The following is a 19,116-nucleotide window of genomic DNA, read 5'->3' as shown; positions in this document are numbered from 1 at the left end:
TGACGGCGATTCGATACAATATCGATTTTGCCTTACCGAGATAACAATATTGTGGAATCGAATAAAATCAATTTGAAATGTGGGCAATAATGTTCAGTGTCCACTAGTTTTGCGTAAATTCATCAAAAATAATGCCAATTTATTCGTAAAAAGACGATTTGAAGAATCAAATAAAACATTCGCATGGCCATTTTGTTCGAATCGATATTTGGAGCTAAGGCTGTAGGTTAAAACCAAGAGTACAAAATTGAATTCTTGATAATAGGAGAAATTCAACAAATTGATTATTAACATCGGAAATATATATTTTTTTGCTCTTGTAGGCAGACGAGCATACGGCCCACCTGATGATGAATGGTTACCGTCGCCCATTGACTTCAGCAATGCCAGGGGCAGAGCCAAGCCGCTGCCTACCGCTTAATACTCTCCACAAGCCTCGTTTGAAGAAGGACATGTCATAGCGCTCGGGAAACACCGTGGAGGGGAGCTCATTCCATAACCGGATGGTACGAGGCATAATTATTATACCTATAGTTCGACCGAAAAATTAGGTAATTGTTACTTTACATTAGAGTAGGCTTGGTTGTATCCCTGGTATTGCTGAGATCTTTTTGTGAGAGCATTGTAATAATTTCTGTAGATAAATATATAAAATAGCATATGAGAATAAAAAATCTGAATAAACAACAGTAAAAACAATTTATTTGAAAATCTAATCCCTAAGCTTGAGTCTGATCCAGTGGCCTCCTTCGATCTTGACGTTGAAGGTATCCTTCGCCAATTTCGCTCGAACCTTAGTCTTGTCGCTCGGAAGAACTTCGATCTGCTGCAGGAGCTGGTATAACATGACTTTCACCTCGCAAAGAGCAAACCTTGAACCTGCGAGGAGAAGCTTATATTAAAATTATATGGAAAAAATGTGTGTGTGTGCAAGTCACACATAGTAGAAGTGAAACTTATATAAAATAAAAATAATCGCATTGGTCAACCACTCCGCAGTGCAACGGAGCAGCCTCACTCTGGGGGAACCGCCTGCTTGATCACGATAGCTGCACGCCAGGTAAGTATGATTTAGCAAAAGAAATACGAGAACGTCTATCAACTGTGTAACATCTCGTCATCGCGATTCAGGAATTGTTGAATGTACGTGCAGCGACATCTGTTGATTAAAAACTAAATAGAAATAATTGTAAATCATGTTTTATGAAGTAGCGCCCTCTGTGAATTGATATTGTAACTTCATGTTTCATTTTTTCGTTTCATCGAGTTTGAAATCAAACCCAACGATTCTAAACAAGTTTCACTTCAACAATTTAAAAAAGAATAGACAAACTGTTCGTTCATATAAAACAGCTAGGCCGTACATATCACAATATCAAGCCCCAGCCTTCACAGGCTTCCTAGTAAAGCTGAGACTGGCCGTAGAACTGTAAGTAGTACATAAGGTTCATCACACAACCAATTAAATATTCTTCGGTTTTTAAGAGTCGTAATCATGTTTATATTGTTATTGTTACGCCGGTAAGAGTAACGCCATCTATCGCCGAATAACCGAAACGAATATTGATGATATTAGTAAATTCGAGAAGTATAACGCCATCTATTGTCAGATAGCAGAATTACACATCGAAGCTACTCGACTTGCCCAGAATGTACTCGATAAATCTAGGGATGTCGCATCGACTATAAAAGCGTTACAGAGATGGTATGGATATAGAAGTCGTCGTGGCCAAACGGATAAGACGTCCGGCGCATTCGTGTTGAGCGATGCACCGGTGTTCGAATCTCAGACGGGTACCAATTTTTGTAATGAAATACGTACTCAACAAATGTTCACGATTGACATCCACGGTGAAGGAATAACATCGTGTAATAAAAATCGAACCCGCAAAATTATAATTTGCGCAATTACTAGTGGTAGGACCTCTTGTGAGTCCGCGCGGGTAGGTACCACCACTCGGCCTATTTATGCCGTGAAGCAGTAATGCGTTTCGTTTTGAAGGGCGGGGCAGCCGTTGTAACTATACTGAGACTTTAGAACTGATTTCTCAAGGTGGGTGGCGCATTTACGTCGTAGATGTCTATAGGCTCTAGTAACCACTTAACATCAAGTGTGCTGTGAGCTCGTCCATCCATCTAGGGAATAAAAAAAGAAGTTCACAGTTTATGCGTTGACATTAATTGAATAATTTCCCAGGCAAAACGTTTCCGCTCCGAGATGCTGATTGATTGGTCCTAACAATTCAATATCCTCACCGATACAATTCCTCGGACCCGTCCCGAATGGTAGATAAGTGAACGGTTTGATGTTCCGTTTGTTTTCCTCGGAGAAGCGCTCTGGGTCAAATTTATAGGGTTCGGGGTAGTATTCAGGATTGTGATGGATTGACCAGGTCGGGATAGACAATCCTTCGCCTTTGCGGAGCTAGAAGTGAAAATAATGAAGTATTTCTTTTATGCTTTATCAAATACAGTTCACTTTGTGTTAAACGTATTTTTTTTCCCTACCTATGCTGATAGCCTTGAGAGGCTACTTCAGCTTCGCCCTAACGTGTGTAGGTGAGCTCACGGGGCTTAAGCCGGAGTGTTGCTAACACTGACCCTAGCAAAAGCAGTGCTTCGCAGAATCTACCACCGGATCGGAAACGTGACCCACTGAGAAGAACCGGCAAGAAACTCAGTGGGCTCTGTCTGTGGGTTAATTCGCTCGTCGAGCCCTTCGTCGCAAGCGACGGGTTCGACGAGGACGCTGACCGGTGCTTGTGGTGCCTAGAAGCACCGTTAATGGATCAGTAGGATCCGTAATGACGTGCTTGTTAAACGTAAAAAAATCAAAGCTAACTAACTATAGATTATTTACAATTACGTTAAAGAAACGGCTCTCAAACTGTAACAAGAACGTACCATTCCCGGGTGAGTCTGTGGGGTAAACACACAGTCGCTTTATTGTGGCAGAAATAGGGGGCGCTGCCCGGGACATATCGTTTAAGATGATAAAAATATCCTTTGTTAATATCCAGGTTATAAAATACGAAATTTCATCTTAATAAAATAAAATATTTCTTCTCACATAAGCCCATGCATAAATTTTTCCAATTAAATACACACTCAATACAACTCACTAATGACTTTCACGATGAACAAAATAATATTACTTGTTAAAATTAAGCCGGAAAAAATTATAAATAAGCATAAAGTTGGTAATGTTTGTTCGCACAAAAAAGGTGCCGTCATCCCACTTATTTCCTTAAAAAGTATGGGATATTCACTACAGAATGCAATTGAAACTTGGACCTCTTGTCTCAAATGGCTATAGATGGCCAGATTCTGTTGTGTATAGAATGCATAACCACCTCAAAACAGATAGGCCATGAGCTCGTTTAGTCAACTATGAAATAACAATCATAAATAAATTATCCTCTGGTAATATTTGGAAAGAAACGTGCTGGGCGAAGAAAGAAATCATGGCTCCGGAATATCCGGGAGTGGACCGGTATTGCCTCCGTCGAACAGCTGTTCCGGCTGGCTGCAGATAAAAACGGATATAGAAAGCTAACGGCCAACCTTCAGGATTGAAGAGGCACTGGAAGAAGAAGAAGAAGAAGGTAATATTTTGAACTTCAAGTTAGATATTTTCACTCACGATAAAGTCTTTAGTGGCGTTTTTGTTCGCTCTTCCCAGATTGTAATCTTTGACGCAGAGACGATCCATGCCGACTACCGGAGTCCACAATCTAAGTACCTCTGTAAAAATAAGTAACCAAGTCACACTCAAATATTTCATGTGCTAATTTCGTTGAGCCCATGCACATATGTGCACAAGTAATGCGGATGTCAAATATCGCAAAGTATAGAGAAACGTTTCAATATTCTGTCTGAGAAACAAAAAGTTACGACTGTATTTTGGGTATCTAATTGATTGCCAATGATATTCTGATCACCAAATGATATCACTTCCTAGAAACAAAAGATCAGGAGTGTTAATGAGGAACTGCTACCAATTTTTCTAAAGGACATTATGATTCCCAAGACTTTAATGACGAAGCATTAGATTATTTAAACGGCTAAACCAATCTTAAAACTATTGAAAATTCGTCGTCATCATGATCTCACAGACGTTCTCTGTTAGCCATTGGGAAGGCTTACTGGTGGTAGGACCTCTTGTGAGTCTGCACGGGTAGGTACCACCGCCCTGCCTGTTTCTGCCGTGAAGCAGTAATGCGTTTCGGTTTGAAAGGTGGGGCAGCCGTTGTAACTATACTGAGACCTTAGAACTTATATCTCAAGGTGGGTGGCGCATTTAGGTTGTGGATGTCTATGGGCTCCAGTAACCACTTAACCACTTAACACCTGGTGGGCTGTGAGCTCGTCCATCCATCTAAGTAATAAAAAAAAAATGCCCAAGGATAATGAGCAATATCGCCAATACATTTATGTACGTACCCGACACAAACATATCCATGTAAGTCAAATCTTGAATACAGTTAAAATCGAATTTCCCCCCAGTCTTCGCGTAGTTTTCCTTGATCTCTTGCACCAGACGGTCCTGAATTTCAGGGTTTAGAGCCAACTCGTGAAGTGCAAACGACATCGCCGACGAAATAGTCTCAAAGCCAGCCACGAAGAAGAGGGTTGCTTGGGCAATCAAATCGGTGTTGGACCAGACTGATCGAAAAATAAAAAATAAAAAAATTGAAAATAGTGTAAGAAAAAAATATTTTATTGTAAAAAAAAGCGTGGGGTGCATGGTATCAGTAGTTATAAATACTTTATGAACAGATATGAGAAGAAGGGTTATTTTGATAATATCCTGAAAAGCACCCCACGTTTTTTTTTACAATAACATAATTTTTTCTTACACTATTTCTAATTCAAATTTATTTAAATTTATTTTATATTTTTTAGTTGGATTTTCTATAAAAGCGTTTTTTTTTTCTTTAAACTATTATTTATTTAAAAATTTTTAATTGAATTTCAATATTATCAATATTTTTTTAATATTGAATTGTCATCAGTCCTTAATAAGTTTGCCAAATTTCGAGTTTATCCGACGTTTTGAAGGGGATGAAAATCATGTTCAAAGATTCCGTTACATACTAACATACATACGTCTGAAGCTAATAAAATATTATTAATAAAAACGTTTCAGTAAGTTAAATTATTTTTTTAGAAACGTACCAGCTAGAGCTATGAAATAATTGACCTACAGAAATGTGTCTTAACGATTACACATCACTACTAACCTTTTTTTTTTTTTTTTTTTAACGCTGGGGTATCCATTTACGGATACCCGGTCGAGGGGGGTAACGGACCGGGTTATGTCGGACTCCGGCGCCTCCTGAGAGGAAGAAGGGGAGAAGAGAAGAGCCGAGGTCCTTCACCTCCCCCAATTTCTCACAGGAGACTACGCCTTGAAAAAGGCGCGCGAAGCACTTGCCTCGCAGAACGACTACCGACTAAACCCCATCGAGCCCCACCACTCCGACTCCACGAAACCCACGGTACCGCACAGTGCGCGCCGAAGGCTCGCCGTCGCCGGTACCCATCCTGTTAATAGGACGGCACTCCATCCCCGGGAAAATCCCGCAGGACGTCGTCTCGGAGACACACCGTGAGCGGTGCACAGGAGCCACCTTGCGCCGCCTCACCACCGGACCAACAGCCGAGTACCGGGCACCCCCGCACCCGGCACCCGACAGCCCCTACGGGAGATGAACGGGACCTTCGCGCCCGTGCCGCCCACTCCGCCTTCTTCGCTGTGAAGCCGAAGAGGGATCCCACTCCCTTTCGCGCTCCTCAGCCTCACGGAACGCCATGACCAGGTCGCAAAACCTGGTCATGGCCTCCCAAGAATTCTGGTCCTCTAGCATGCGGGCGATGACAGCCCGCAAGGAGAGGTCTCTCCCCAGCACCGCGATGAGGTCTCGCCGCGAGCGCTCCCAACGCGGGCACGCTTCGAGTGCGTGCTGAGCGTCATCGTCCGGATGCCCGCACTGGTGGCAACCCGGATGTGGCTCTCTCCTGCAGACCTTCCACAGGTACCTCCCGAAGCAACCATGCCCCGAGAGGACCTGCGTTAAGTGGAAGGAGAGCACGCCGTGTCGTCTATCTGACCATGCCTCCAGCACGGGCACCAGGGCCTCGAGGGTGCGTCGGCGAGTGACTGAAGTTTGGCCAAGCTCCTCCAGCAACCGCTCCCTCCACTTGGCGTACGCCAGATGACGCGCAGCACGCCTCCACCGACCGACAGCCGACGGGCCGGGCGTCCGTCCCCGACTCAGGGACTGTGTTCTGCGCCGGTATACCGCAGCTGCTACCTCAGCCTCGAGATCCCAAGGAAGGGAACTGGCGAGGGCGCAGGCGACCTCCCGGGAGATCGTACGGTACCCCCTGATGACTCTCACCGCGAGCACCCGCTGCGCTCGTAGCAGCAAAGCTGCATTGCGCGCAGAGAGTGCGAGCGACCACACGGGAGCGCCGTACAAAGCCATACTGCGCACGACCCCCAGGTACAGACGCCGGACGCCGGCGCTGCAACCACCGACGTTGGGGAGAAGACGGGCTAGTGCGCCCGCCATCCCCAGCAGCTTCGGGACTAACTCACCAAAGTGGTGGTCGAAGCGCCATCGACTGTCCAGCACAAGGCCCAAATATTTGAGCTTCGGCTGGACAGCGATCGATACTCCGCCGACTATGAGATTCGCTCCCGGAGGAGGTCCCCTCCGGACTGGGTGAAAGCACACCGCTTCGGACTTGCGGAGGGCCACCTCAAGACCTAATCTCCGAATGCGACTAACGACGGTGGAGACCGCCGCCGTCGCAAGGATCGCTGCGGCTCTGTAGTCAGCTCCGCGGGCCGTCACCAGCGTGTCGTCGGCATAGCACACTACGTCGACGCCACGCAGGCTAGCACCGCGCAGGACCCAGTCGAAACCGATGTCCCACAGGAGTGGTCCCAGTACCGACCCCTGCGGGACCCTGCACGACACCGCTTTCCGTCCCCACCCCCTCCTCTCGGGGAAGACTACATTTCGCCCTGAGAGGTAATCCTCTATCAGGATCACTACTAACCTACTAGATGTATTTTGCATCTATACGGGTAGATACTATTATTCCAAGTATTTCAGCCGCGAAACAACGCTGTGTTTTCTCCTTTAATGGATGGGAAATCTGTTACATATACATTATAATAGATATTTCGACATCATCGTCCGTTTATAGGCTCCAGTAACCACTAGATAGATAAAAAGTTGAATAAATACAAAAATAGTTCACCTGAATTTCACAATTTTTCAATAAAGTGATGTTAATTCCTGATGTTTATCTTCAACAATTTTCAATCGATTCTATTAGCCCTAGTCAAACGAAATATCGTTAGGATACTTACTTCTATTGATAGTCTTTTTTCCGACATCGGATTCTTCGACTGTTGCAAATCCAGTGTCAGCCTCTTTAGTACTTTTTTCATCATAAGAAAGTTTGCCTACAACCAAAATATATTATAATATAATATTCAATAAAATAAAACATGAATACCATAAGTCTAAAACTAAACTAATTTGAAATATCCAATTGTCTACGTTTCGTATAATTGGCTGGACGACAACACTTGACCAATTTATCTGCACATATCTTAGAGAGAGAGAGAGAGAGAGTATTATTTATTGTACACCAAAAAACAAATAAACAGTGCGATACATTAAACACAAAAAGTACAATTGGCGGTCTTATCGCTAAGAGCGATCTCTTCCAGACAACCATCAGGTGGACAAGAATCATTTGGAAACGAACTACGCGCGGTGTACCAATCCAGTGAAATACATATGCATATATGTATACATACATATACAGATACATACATATATACATATATCCGTAAATATACATACAATTAATACACATTGTATTATAACGGAATAATAATTATTAAAAAAAAGGGAAAATAAATTAAAAATCTTATCTTACTAATTAGATATGGTTAATTTCCCTACTTTTATAATGAAAATTCAAGAGGATACTATAATTTTCATACCACAAAACGTGAAAATGGTTAATATTACATTTACAGATCAATCTCCTATTTTATTTGATACAGTCTCAGTGTGTTCGACTTTTAGACTATTTTCCGGTCATAAAATATGCTTAAGCTAAAGTTAGGTAGAAACTCAAAGTAGGACTAGGCCGTGGTGCCCTATCTAATGTTACAGACGCCTTGTCTAGCCTGTCCGATCGTCAAATACTAAGTTACGTTTTCAATTACCTATTTTGACCTAGTTCAGGCATCGTTCTGTTTTAGTCATATAGTTGCTTTAATACGAATACGTACTTCGTAATAGTATATATTATAACCTATAACCTAACGTTAATTAGATACATCAAAATCTACTAGATAGAACAATTAAAAGTTTTGCAAGATCCTATAATATAATATAACAACAATAACGGTCTGTACTAATATTCATCTTACGGCTACGTCATCCTGATGTCCCCAAGCAGCCACTGTTCCACATTCCTGTATCAAACCATAAATTTATTCTTCTCGAATAGCCCTTCCCTCTAAAACACCTAAGTGTTTTGGTGTGGCAAATCATAAAATCGTACAGGGTAAACTTCCCATTTCTGCTATAAGGCATTAGTTTGTTCTGGTCTGAGGTTTGAGGAAGCTACCTTATACCTCTATCGATATTTCCTGTCATTTCCAATTCACCTCTCAAGGAATTCACATTTAAGGTCTCCTTTTACAACAAGGATCATGAAGCATACCAATCTACTCAAAAAAAAATTAGATCATTGAAGGACCAAGTCACGACTATACTTCTAGCTGGAATATATTCTAGGACTTACCACCTGGTATTCAATATTCTGGGTTAGTACTTAAATAGATAGTCTCACCTTGTTTTGCCTCCATCAGTAAATGAATCATATCAGGTCTCACAATTTCTTTAACCTCACGGTCTTCCATCGTTCTGAGAACTAAATCGGTGAAGAAATGTCCAGTCTCATCAGACAGAAGTTTGGCGTTGAATTTCTAAAAAGAATTTAAAATAATCCTATAATTTTTCCTACAGTGGTTCAATTACTATGTTATACCAAACATGTAAGCTAGTACACTAAAGAGCTTCGGTTCGAGACCAGGGTAATTATTGCACAAATACGCTCTTAAGCTCTTATTCCAAAAGAAGCTTAATGTCAAACTGAACCGCAGTTGCCTAGGAGCTTGATACCCCTCCGTTTACTATAGTTAATGGTTACATAGATAGCTTGTGCTTCAACTATATAAATTATGTATGTAGTTATTCAAACAAACCTTCATTAATTTCGGGAACGAAGAGTAACCGAGAAATACCATAATCTTTCGGAATCCAAAATCCGCCATGTCCCTACCCATAAGATAGAACTGATTTTCCTCATTGGTATGGGAGTCCACCTTGACGCCGAATGCACAGGATGCTATGACGTCATTAGCGTAGCGAGTGGTCAGGTCTTTACCTTCACAGTCGAGGTAGCCATCTATAATAGAAATAGTATATCATCACAGTTTACTTCAAACTTACAATACGACCTATCTACAGAAAATACCAATTAGCCATAAATTAGATGGCCACACAACCAATTTCGGTAGCTTGATTACAACTAAATTTAAATTCGTAGAATATAACCAAATTAACTTTTATCGTAGCTATACAAGATTAAAAATTCATGTAACCCGTAGCTTCTCACCCGCATTAGCCACAATTTTTTTTTTAATCATATCAATCATCTGGTTATTAACTTCCACCATAAAAGGGACCATTCCACGCATCTTGGAGCTGGTGAAAGCAGGACTCAACGTGGACCGCATGTCTTTCCATTCTTGACCTGTCCAAAAATCAATTGGTACTTATTCTTATGCTATGTTCTATACTATTGCTATGTTATCTAAGGATATTAACCAAGATTGTTAAAACTCTTAAAGAAATAAAAGATACCTCAATTAATTAATGTATCGATTATTTTTTTAATAGAAAATTCCTGAACTGATATCTGATATTACAAACTAAATTTCGTCTTGTTTTCATAAAATTACTTTCGTTGGATATATAAGATAGTGTATTTTTAAAACAATTTCGGTACGAATCCGTTATTGTATTTTTACTGTGATAGAATCATCAGCGTCAGGTTATAAAAACTTGTTTCATTTTGAAACCGAACTATGTCTACGACTCACAAAAAACCCCAAGAAAATACAAAGAAATACAAAACCTCTCAAAGAAAATAGGTTTCTGCCAAAGAACGGGTCAGCGGTGTCATCAACCAAAGCTCTGTGGTCCAGGAAATGCTCAAAGTCTTTTATAGTGATCTGCTTTATGAGGTCTAAATCTTTGATGATAACCGTGGGCCGCAGCAAGTCAAATCTGCCTGTGAACCTAAAAACGTGATTTAGAAGTATTAAGATTGTATTTCGATAAAGTTCGGTAAATCGATAACATTTGATTACATAAATAACAAAATTTTAGAGTTTATGAGGAAAAACCTACTTCGAAACTCGTCTGAAGAAGAGCGCCTATTTTTAACCGCCTTAAAACAAGATGGAGGTTTTCAATATGACTGTATCTTAATTTTTATGCATGTTATCTCTGAATTTTTTTCTAGCTGAACCGATTTTGATGATTTTGTTATTTGAAAGTTCATGAGGGCCAAGTCCTTTTTTATTAAGGTCTGACTTGAGTTGCCCTTAATAATGCATATGTTTTATTCTGTTTAATTCAGTATAATTTTTCATTAGTTTTGTATTTTGTTTCTTATTTTAAATCAATTATACGCTGATGTGATTTTCATCTTCCTTTTTTCCGATTCTTAGATTTTTTTTTAATTTTTAGGGGCATACGAGCATGCGGCCCACGTGATGGTGAGTGGTTAGCGTTGTCCATAGACTTCAGCAATGCCAGAGGTAGACCCAAGCCGCTGCCTACCGTAAAAGCCGCATTTGGAGAAGGACATGGCAAAGCGCTCGGGAAATACCGTGGAGGATAATACCGCTCATTCCAAAGCCGGATGGTACGTGGCAAAAATATCTCTGGAAACGCAGTGGCTCCAGATAGTATGGATGAACTCTACTCCGTTGGCTGGCGGTGCGATGGTAAAAAGGACATGATGGAATCATCTCAAACAATTCCTCAGAGCACTCCCTATGGAACATACGGTACAAAATACGGAGAGAACCGAAGTTCTTCCTCAGACCCAGAGATTCCAAACGATCCGTGAGAATGGGATTATTGACAATCTGAACAGAGAGTTATAATGAGATTAGGACTTAAAGTCTTTCTCTTCTTAAAGTCTTAAAGGCTTTAATCTCGCGCTTATTCTTGTTGCCAATCATTCGGGTCCCGTACAATAGAAATTCTACCTAATTTTTTAAACTTCACAAATTCGTAAAAATATCCACTTGACTTACCTGTCCTCTGGAAAAGCTTTATACACCATATCGAAGTCCTCAGCCACGTGCCGAAGTCGCACTGTTATTGGACCAGCGTTTCCTAACACCGGGATCGGCGTGAAGTGGTTCACGCCATAATCCTTGAACCTTGAGTACACCTTCCTGAGGTGTAACGTCAGTGTCACCAGAAGTACACCCAACCAGATTAAAGTGATCATGTTCTGGTAAAAAGATCAATCATCTAAAATTTATTTACGGTAAAAAAAATAGTACAGGTATGTTTAACTTATTTGCTCTTCGTACTTGACTAGTGTCTAAGGCTTAACTACGTGGTTAAGTGGTGGTAATATGGCGACTAAGCAGTTAGCCGTCGAGATTTCGATACTGTATTATCTACAGTCCAATTTTTTTTAAAAATGCTTTCGGAATTTTACATCCCTTTGCAGTCTGCACATAGAAAAAACTAACAGTATCTTCAGGTCCGGGAATTTGTTTGAGTTAGGTTTTTCATATTCACATTAAGAGCAGGCCAGGTGCTAAATAAATGAAGTTCTTCTCGTTCATTCAAGTTAAAGTTGTTTTTTATTTATTTCAATGACTTTACGTACCTACTATACGTGGGATTAACTATGATGATGATATAATTTATAGATTGATGCAACTATCTAGAGAAATTGAAATTTTCGTTATAATAACAATAAAATAACATAACATAAGATTAAGCCGTAAAATTAGTTTAAATTGTCTGTGAGACTTGCGACAACGAATTGTAAGATGTTTCATGACAATCCGATGAATAGTTGAGGGACGCAGAGAGAACAAACATTCATTTTTATGTCCATAGACAAGAAGATCTATTAAAGTGTTTCTGACGAAGATGTCGAAGACAGAACGAAGTGGAGGAGTAAAGTAAGGAAAGCTAATCCCACTACCATGTGGGATAAATAGCTGGGAAGAGAGATAGAGTGACAAAAAGATATATTAAGATCACCTTATGCCCTGATGATAGTAATGTTGACGTTCGCGATATCCCTAAGCTTTTTTTTATTGCTTAGATAGGTGGACGAGCTCACAGCCCACCTGGTGTTAAGTGGTTATTGGAGCCCATAGACATCTAAGACGTAAATGCGCCACCCACCTTGAGATATCAGTTCTAAAGTCTCAGTATAGTTACAACGGTTGCCCCACCCTTCAAGCCGAAACGCATTACTGCTTCACGGCATAAATAGGCAGGGTGGTGGTGTGGTACCTACCCGTGCGGACTCACAGAGGTCCTGCCACCAGTCAAAAAGCTGCGGTTCCCACTTAACGAAAAAACTATCCATTGACAACTAAAAATTAAATTTATAGAAAAAACCGCGATGTATCTTAAAATATGACAATAGTCAAGAAATTGTGGACATTCCATACAACGTAGGTAGTCCAAATACACATCAGAGAAAACATTCCGATTCTCGTTACGGCATGTACGTGACGCTGGTGAAAATTCTAAAAATGTACAAGCTTGAACATAGAGTATTGTAACACGTGATTCTAGAATAGATATACTACTTTAGAAGATAAATAGATAATAATATACTACTTTAGAAGATAAGGCAACTGAATCCAATTTAAATAAAGATACACTAAAAATTTTCTAAAAAAAAATAATAAATCTTTACTCACCAATGAATTAGTACATATAAACTCAAACAAATATTACGTCTTAACTCATACAGAATTACACTAGTAATCAATTTGCATGATAATATTTCGCGATTATATTCTTTTAATCTTTTTTTTTTTAATCCGCATAGCTGCGCATATCTTTGATCGATACAATTGATTTTGGTGCATTGAACTAGCGATCGGCCCTGTCTTTACATCACGATAAATGTTATTTCCTGGTTTATGTGTTTTTAAACATATTCGGTAATTTCATCTCAAAACTCACCTGCATATTGTTTATCAAGTACATCGTAGTAATGAAAATAAATCTAATTTTGATGTTTTGTCAGGAATGCTTACTGCGAAGTGGGCTTTGATTATGTTATGGTAGTCGAAGCACATTAGCTTTCCCTCAGGACACACTGGCATAGAGTACGTTTAGTGTTAAGCGGTTACTAAAGCCCACTGATATTACAACGTGAATGGCAGCGCCTACTTTGACATATCAGGTGGAAGACTGGTGGTAGGACCTCTTGTGAGTCCGCACGGGTAGGTACCACCACTCTGCCTATTTCTGCCGTGAAGCAGTAATGCGTTTCGATTTGAAGGGTGGGGCAGCCGTTGTAACTATACCTTAGAACTTATATCTCAAGATGGGTGGCGCATTTACATTAACAAAGTTGCAAAACGACTAAAGTAAACAGGACATTTAGTCCGAAATACAGGAATTCCAGAAACAAATATAAGCAGAATAGTCCTTTCTACTTTACCTGTACTTTACCTGAGACATGATAAATTCACTAACATCACGTGACAATGACTGCTTTAAGAACACTTTACAAGTTCCATTGAACAGTATTGCGGTAACAATGATTCATTTCACCAAACATTACGTGCTACCTGCGACCTTGTATAATATACGAGTATGATTCATATATCATAGACTCAATTGAAAACCGTACAATCATAGACGAACATAAATCACATACACCTTATATATTATATAAAAGTAGTTACTGATAAAAAAAATCGGACGAAATGAAATCAAATTTATTTCAATTCACCTATCTTTCTATTTGGGTGCTTGACAAACATTTGACCGATACATTGAGTTTTTCAAGGATAGACCTTCTGCTCCAAACATCACTGACGCCACACATCTGTTTTTTTTATTTTTTTTTATTGCCCTTGTAGGCAGACGAGCATACGGCCCACCTGATGGTGAGTGGTTACCGTTGCCCATGGACTTCAGCAATGCCAGGGGCAGAGCCAAGCCGCTGCCTACCGCGAATTGATGTAACAACGTCTTGAAATAAAACCCTGAAATAACTTCTTCTGGATTAACATTATCAAAGATGACATGCAGGGTTTCCGCTTCTTCCGTGCAAAATCCGAAGGTGGCGTCATATTTCAAGTTGTTTTACTTAGTACCGCCTAGAATCTTGGGTTCGATCCCCACTTAGTGGGAACATTTCTCTGATGTACATTTTTTTTTGCTATATTTTTGAGTTTTCAATATCCATAAGTGTTAAAATATATGTATAATAGATTTCGATTTCCGTTGTACAAGAAATACGTATATTGTGAAGCGTAAGGTCAACGGCCTCAAGGGAAATCGGGGGATGAAAGGGTGTCTTTGTGTTGTTCACGAAATAAGGATTAACTAGTCAATTAGTATATACGTTTTGCTGTAAACATGAAAGGTTTGGTGGAGACTGTCTGAGCGCCTCCGAAGAAAGTCTTCTAATGAATTGCAAACACGATCCGCCTATAAGATCCAGCAAAAAACTTATGCTGCTGCGGCTGATTTTATTTCTCGTCGACTCGTCGAAAAGTAGTAATATTAGTAGTAGTACGGTGACCTATACTGTATCTTGCTTAAAATATTGCCGTCGTGATTTAAGGGGTGAGATGCCTGGTATACCTGTATCAAAACTGGTGCTCAAACTCCACGCATCAGGACAGAAATCAATTTTTGTAACGAAACGCACATAATATTATCTTTATATATAAAAATGAATCTGTGTAACGTATGTACGGGCAACAAATTGGATATTTTTTTTTTTGAAACGAAGTACCTTATGGGACGATGCGCAGGGGTACCCTAACTGAAAAAAAACGTCTGTAACGTAAGATTTTTATTAGTAATGGGTCAGTGTACGACTTGACTTTGTAATAACTTACAAAAAATAACATATTTTTTTATCATTCATTGACCACGATCTCAGAGCGTTCGTTTGCGCAATACACCAACTCTTATGCAAAAAACCGTGAATGAAGTGTACCACAATAAGTTCGCACGTTACCGAATGACCATGGATTGTTGCGAAACCTCCAGTTTTATTTTCTTTATACCTCGAACAGAACTTAAAATTAATGAAACTTCGTTCCTATTCGGTGTCCTACGACACCACACATCTTTTTTTTGTTGTGTTTGCACACCATAACACAGTTTATGTTCTAAAACAGTCAAATGATTCTTATAAAAGAAAAAATTAAGAAAATTGCGCGCAAAATTTGTAAATTTAAGAATAAATAAGCACCATATTAAATCATTCCGATAGAGGCACCCGTCACATGCGGACGTGCTCATCGTCCACTCGATCGCCCGGTCTTTGTTCGCCCGGCTTTTGTTAGCCCGGCCATTGTTCGCGCGGCCTGTGTTCGTGATACATCTGCCGACCAAGTGTGTTTCCTGGAAGCTTTTATTTGTTTTGTTTTAGTTATTTTTGTGTTCGTGGAACATTTGCCGACAAAGAGTTTTCCCGCAAGTATTTATTTATTTTGTTTCTTTTTGTAATTTTTGTTTTGTTGTGCTTTTTCTTTGTCCTGTAGTAATCGCGCCGCATTGCCACCTGTGTTCAATAGAACCGCTCAGGTCCGAGAAGTTGGGGCCTCGCCGCAAGGCGAGTGTTTTCGAGACCCGGGGCCGCCCCACCTGGGTACTCAGCGATCATGGACGCTGTATTCGCGGAATTCCTCCGACTTCGCCACCCACAGCTCGCCTCAGAGTTTCTGGCCTTCAAGGCCAATCACACTGCGAGCCCTCTCGAGGACTCCGCCGCGCTCGCTGCTCCTGCGTCGCCTGTACCTGCGTGCAGAGCTTCTGCATTGAGCACCGCAGCCTCTGTCGTGCCTGCCGCTCCCGTGTCGCCTATACTGGCAAGAAAAGCTGCTGCGTCGTCCGCCGTGACCATCGTTTCAGCTGAGCGATCATCCGCGGCCTCCGTCGCGCCCTCTAAAACACCTACACTTGCTCGTAGGTCGCCTGCACCCGCCTCCTCGTGCTCCGACTCTGACTCGGACATGGAGGTCGACCTCGCCCCCGCCTCATCGACGGATGGATTCACCCTGGTACAGAAGGGTAAGAAGCGTGCCGCGGAGTCTCGAGCTCCCGCGGCCGCTAAAATTAGCAAAGCCGTGAACGCGTCGCGCCCCCGCCCTCAGACTCCCGTTGCGCACCCAGCCCGTGCCACTCCGTCGCCGCGTCCGGTGGCACAAAATAAAACCCAGACCCCTCCCCCGGTTATCCTTCAGGAGAAGGCAGCTTGGGATCGAGTTTGCCTGGCCCTTAAGGCCAAAAATATAAATTTCACGAATGCCCGTAACCTCGCGAACGGCATTCAAATTAAGGTTCAAACACCCGATGACCATAGGGCCCTCTCTTCTTACCTCCGTAAGGAACGTATAAGTTTCCATACTTATACGCTCCAGGAGGAGCGCGAACTCCGCGTTGTAATACGCGGAATCCCTAAAGAGTTAGATGTAGAGCTCGTCAAGGCCGATCTGTTAGAACAGGGCTTTCCAGTGAATTCTGTGCACCGTATGCACACCGGTCGCGGTAGGGAGCCATATAATATGGTTCTAGTCACCCTCCAGCCTACCCCCGAGGGTAAGAAAATCTTCAACACACAGACCGTCTGTAGGCTCTCCGGTATCGCCATCGAAGCCCCCCATAAAAAAGGCACTCCTAGCCAGTGCCATAACTGTCAATTGTACGGGCACTCTTCCCGTAACTGTCACGCGCGCCCCCGATGTGTTAAGTGTTTGGGCGATCACGCCACGGCCCTCTGCGCTCGCGACCAAAAAACCGCGACGGAACCGCCTAGCTGCGTCCTGTGTCGAACACAGGGTCACCCCGCGAATTACCGTGGTTGCCCCCGAGCCCCTAAAATAAATCGCCGCGTCGCCCGCCAAAACCGCCTCCGAGCTTCCGGCCCAGACATCAAAGCCTCGGCACCCTCTGTGTCACAGGCTAAGCCAGCGTTCGTTCCGGCGGCGATGCCCAGTGTCTCGGCCTGGGCAAAACCGCTGCCGTACACGAACACGGCTACAACTCCCTCCTCCGCGATTCGTCCCGCCCCCGCGACTCGTCCCTCTTCCGCGACTTGCCCTCCGACCGCGTCCGAAAATCTCGCTTTAGCGATCGACTTCTTTCAGTCGATCAACTTTGAGCGCGTTAACGCTTTGGGCGACGCCATTCGCGCTGCCTCCACTGCACAACACTTTATCGCCGTTGTGCAGGAATACGCCGACGTATACGCGTCATTAAATACGTACGTCCTCCCCTCACTCCGCCGGTAATCAATGGCGTATATAAGTAGAATAAAGCCCCTATCCGTAACGATAGGATTTTTTAACGCTTACGGTCTCGCAAATCAACGTGATCAGGTTTCTGACTTTTTGCGTGACCATCAAATTGATATCTTTTTAGTGCAGGAGACCCTACTTAAGCCCGCGCGCCGTGACCCTAAAATCGCGAACTATAACATGGTCAGGAACGACAGGCTCTCTGCCCGTGGTGGTGGTACCGTCATTTACTATAGAAGAGCCCTGCATTGCGTCCCGCTCGATCCTCCCGCGCTCGCTAATATCGAAGCATCAGTGTGCCGAATCTCACTGACGGGACACGCGCCGATCGTTATCGCGTCCGTTTATCTTCCACCGGATAAGATCGTTCTAAGCAGTGATATCGAGGCGCTGCTCGGCATGGGGAGCTCTGTCATTCTGGCGGGCGACCTAAATTGTAAACACATCAGGTGGAACTCACACACCACAACCCCGAATGGCAGGCGGCTTGACGCGTTAGTCGATGATCTCGCCTTCGATATCGTCGCTCCGCTAACCCCGACTCACTACCCGCTAAATATCGCGCATCGCCCGGATATACTCGACATAGCGTTATTAAAAAACGTAACTCTGCGCTTACACTCGATCGAAGTAGTTTCAGAGTTAGATTCAGACCACCGTCCCGTCGTTATGAAGCTCGGTCGCGCTCCCGATTCCGTTCCCGTCACGAGGACTGTGGTGGATTGGCACACGCTGGGCATCAGCCTGGCTGAATCTGATCCACCATCGCTCCCGTTTAACCCGGACTCTATCCCGTCTCCTCAGGATACCGCTGAAGCCATAGACATCTTAACGTCACACATCACCTCGACATTAGATAGGTCATCGAAACAAGTTGTAGCGGAGGACTTCCTTCACCGCTTCAAATTGTCCGACGATATTAGGGAACTCCTTAGAGCTAAGAACGCCTCGATACGCGCCTACGACAGGTATCCTACCGCGGAAAATCGTATTCGAATGCGTGCCCTACAACGCGACGTAAAGTCTCGCATCGCCGAAGTCCGAGATGCCAGATGGTCTGATTTCTTAGAAGGACTCGCGCCCTCCCAAAGGTCTTACTACCGCTTAGCTCGTACTCTCAAATCGGATACGGTAGTAACTATGCCCCCCCTCGTAGGCCCCTCAGGCCGACTCGCGGCGTTCGATGATGACGAAAAAGCAGAGCTGCTGGCCGATACATTGCAAACCCAGTGCTCGCCCAGCACTCAATCCGTGGACCCTGTTCATGTAGAATTAGTAGACAGTGAGGTAGAACGCAGAGTCTCCTTGCCTCCATCGGATGCGTTACCACCCGTCACCCCGATAGAAGTTAAAGACTTGATCAAAGACCTACGTCCTCGCAAGGCTCCCGGTTCCGACGGTATATCTAACCGCGTTATTAAACTTCTACCCGTCCAACTCATCGTGATGTTGGCATCTATTTT

At 42.8% G+C, this 19,116-nt stretch overlaps 1 protein-coding gene across 3 annotated transcripts; it reads right to left on the bottom strand.

The window, feature by feature from the left end:
* Positions 1–680: 680 nt before the first annotated feature.
* On the bottom strand, positions 681–13,195 carry Cyp9a22 (cytochrome P450 CYP9A22). 3 transcript variants are annotated; one of them, XM_038016615.2, is made up of 11 exons: positions 13,082–13,195; positions 11,435–11,657; positions 10,243–10,406; positions 9,721–9,858; positions 9,308–9,510; positions 8,893–9,028; positions 7,388–7,483; positions 4,444–4,665; positions 3,644–3,744; positions 2,257–2,425; positions 681–879 (listed from the first exon to the last, which is right to left on the bottom strand). In XM_038016615.2, the coding sequence occupies exons 2-11, from the start codon at positions 11,632–11,634 to the stop codon at positions 713–715; spliced, it is 1,596 nt and encodes a 531-aa protein (XP_037872543.1). In that variant the 5' UTR covers positions 11,635–11,657; positions 13,082–13,195; the 3' UTR covers positions 681–712.
* Positions 13,196–19,116: the final 5,921 nt, after the last annotated feature.

Source organism: Bombyx mori, chromosome 17, assembly GCF_030269925.1.
Source record: "Bombyx mori chromosome 17, ASM3026992v2".
In the NCBI taxonomy this organism is placed as follows: Eukaryota; Metazoa; Arthropoda; class Insecta; order Lepidoptera; family Bombycidae; genus Bombyx; species Bombyx mori.
Note: the sequence above shows the minus strand (reverse complement) of the source record. Positions and strands in the feature narration are given on the sequence as shown.

What these genes read in the sequence shown, in the direction of transcription:
- Cyp9a22 (XM_038016615.2), bottom strand. Translation starts at nt 11,634, where the DNA reads ATGATCACTTTAATCTGGTTGGGTGTACTTCTGGTGACACTGACGTTA. An exon ending in AAAGCTTTTCCAGAGGACAG is followed by an intron (nt 10,407 to 11,434) that starts GTAAGTCAAGTG and finishes TCACGTTTTTAG; the next exon opens with GTTCACAGGCAGATTTGACT. An exon ending in ACGCCACTAAAGACTTTATC is followed by an intron (nt 2,426 to 3,643) that starts GTGAGTGAAAAT and finishes TTTCACTTCTAG; the next exon opens with CTCCGCAAAGGCGAAGGATT.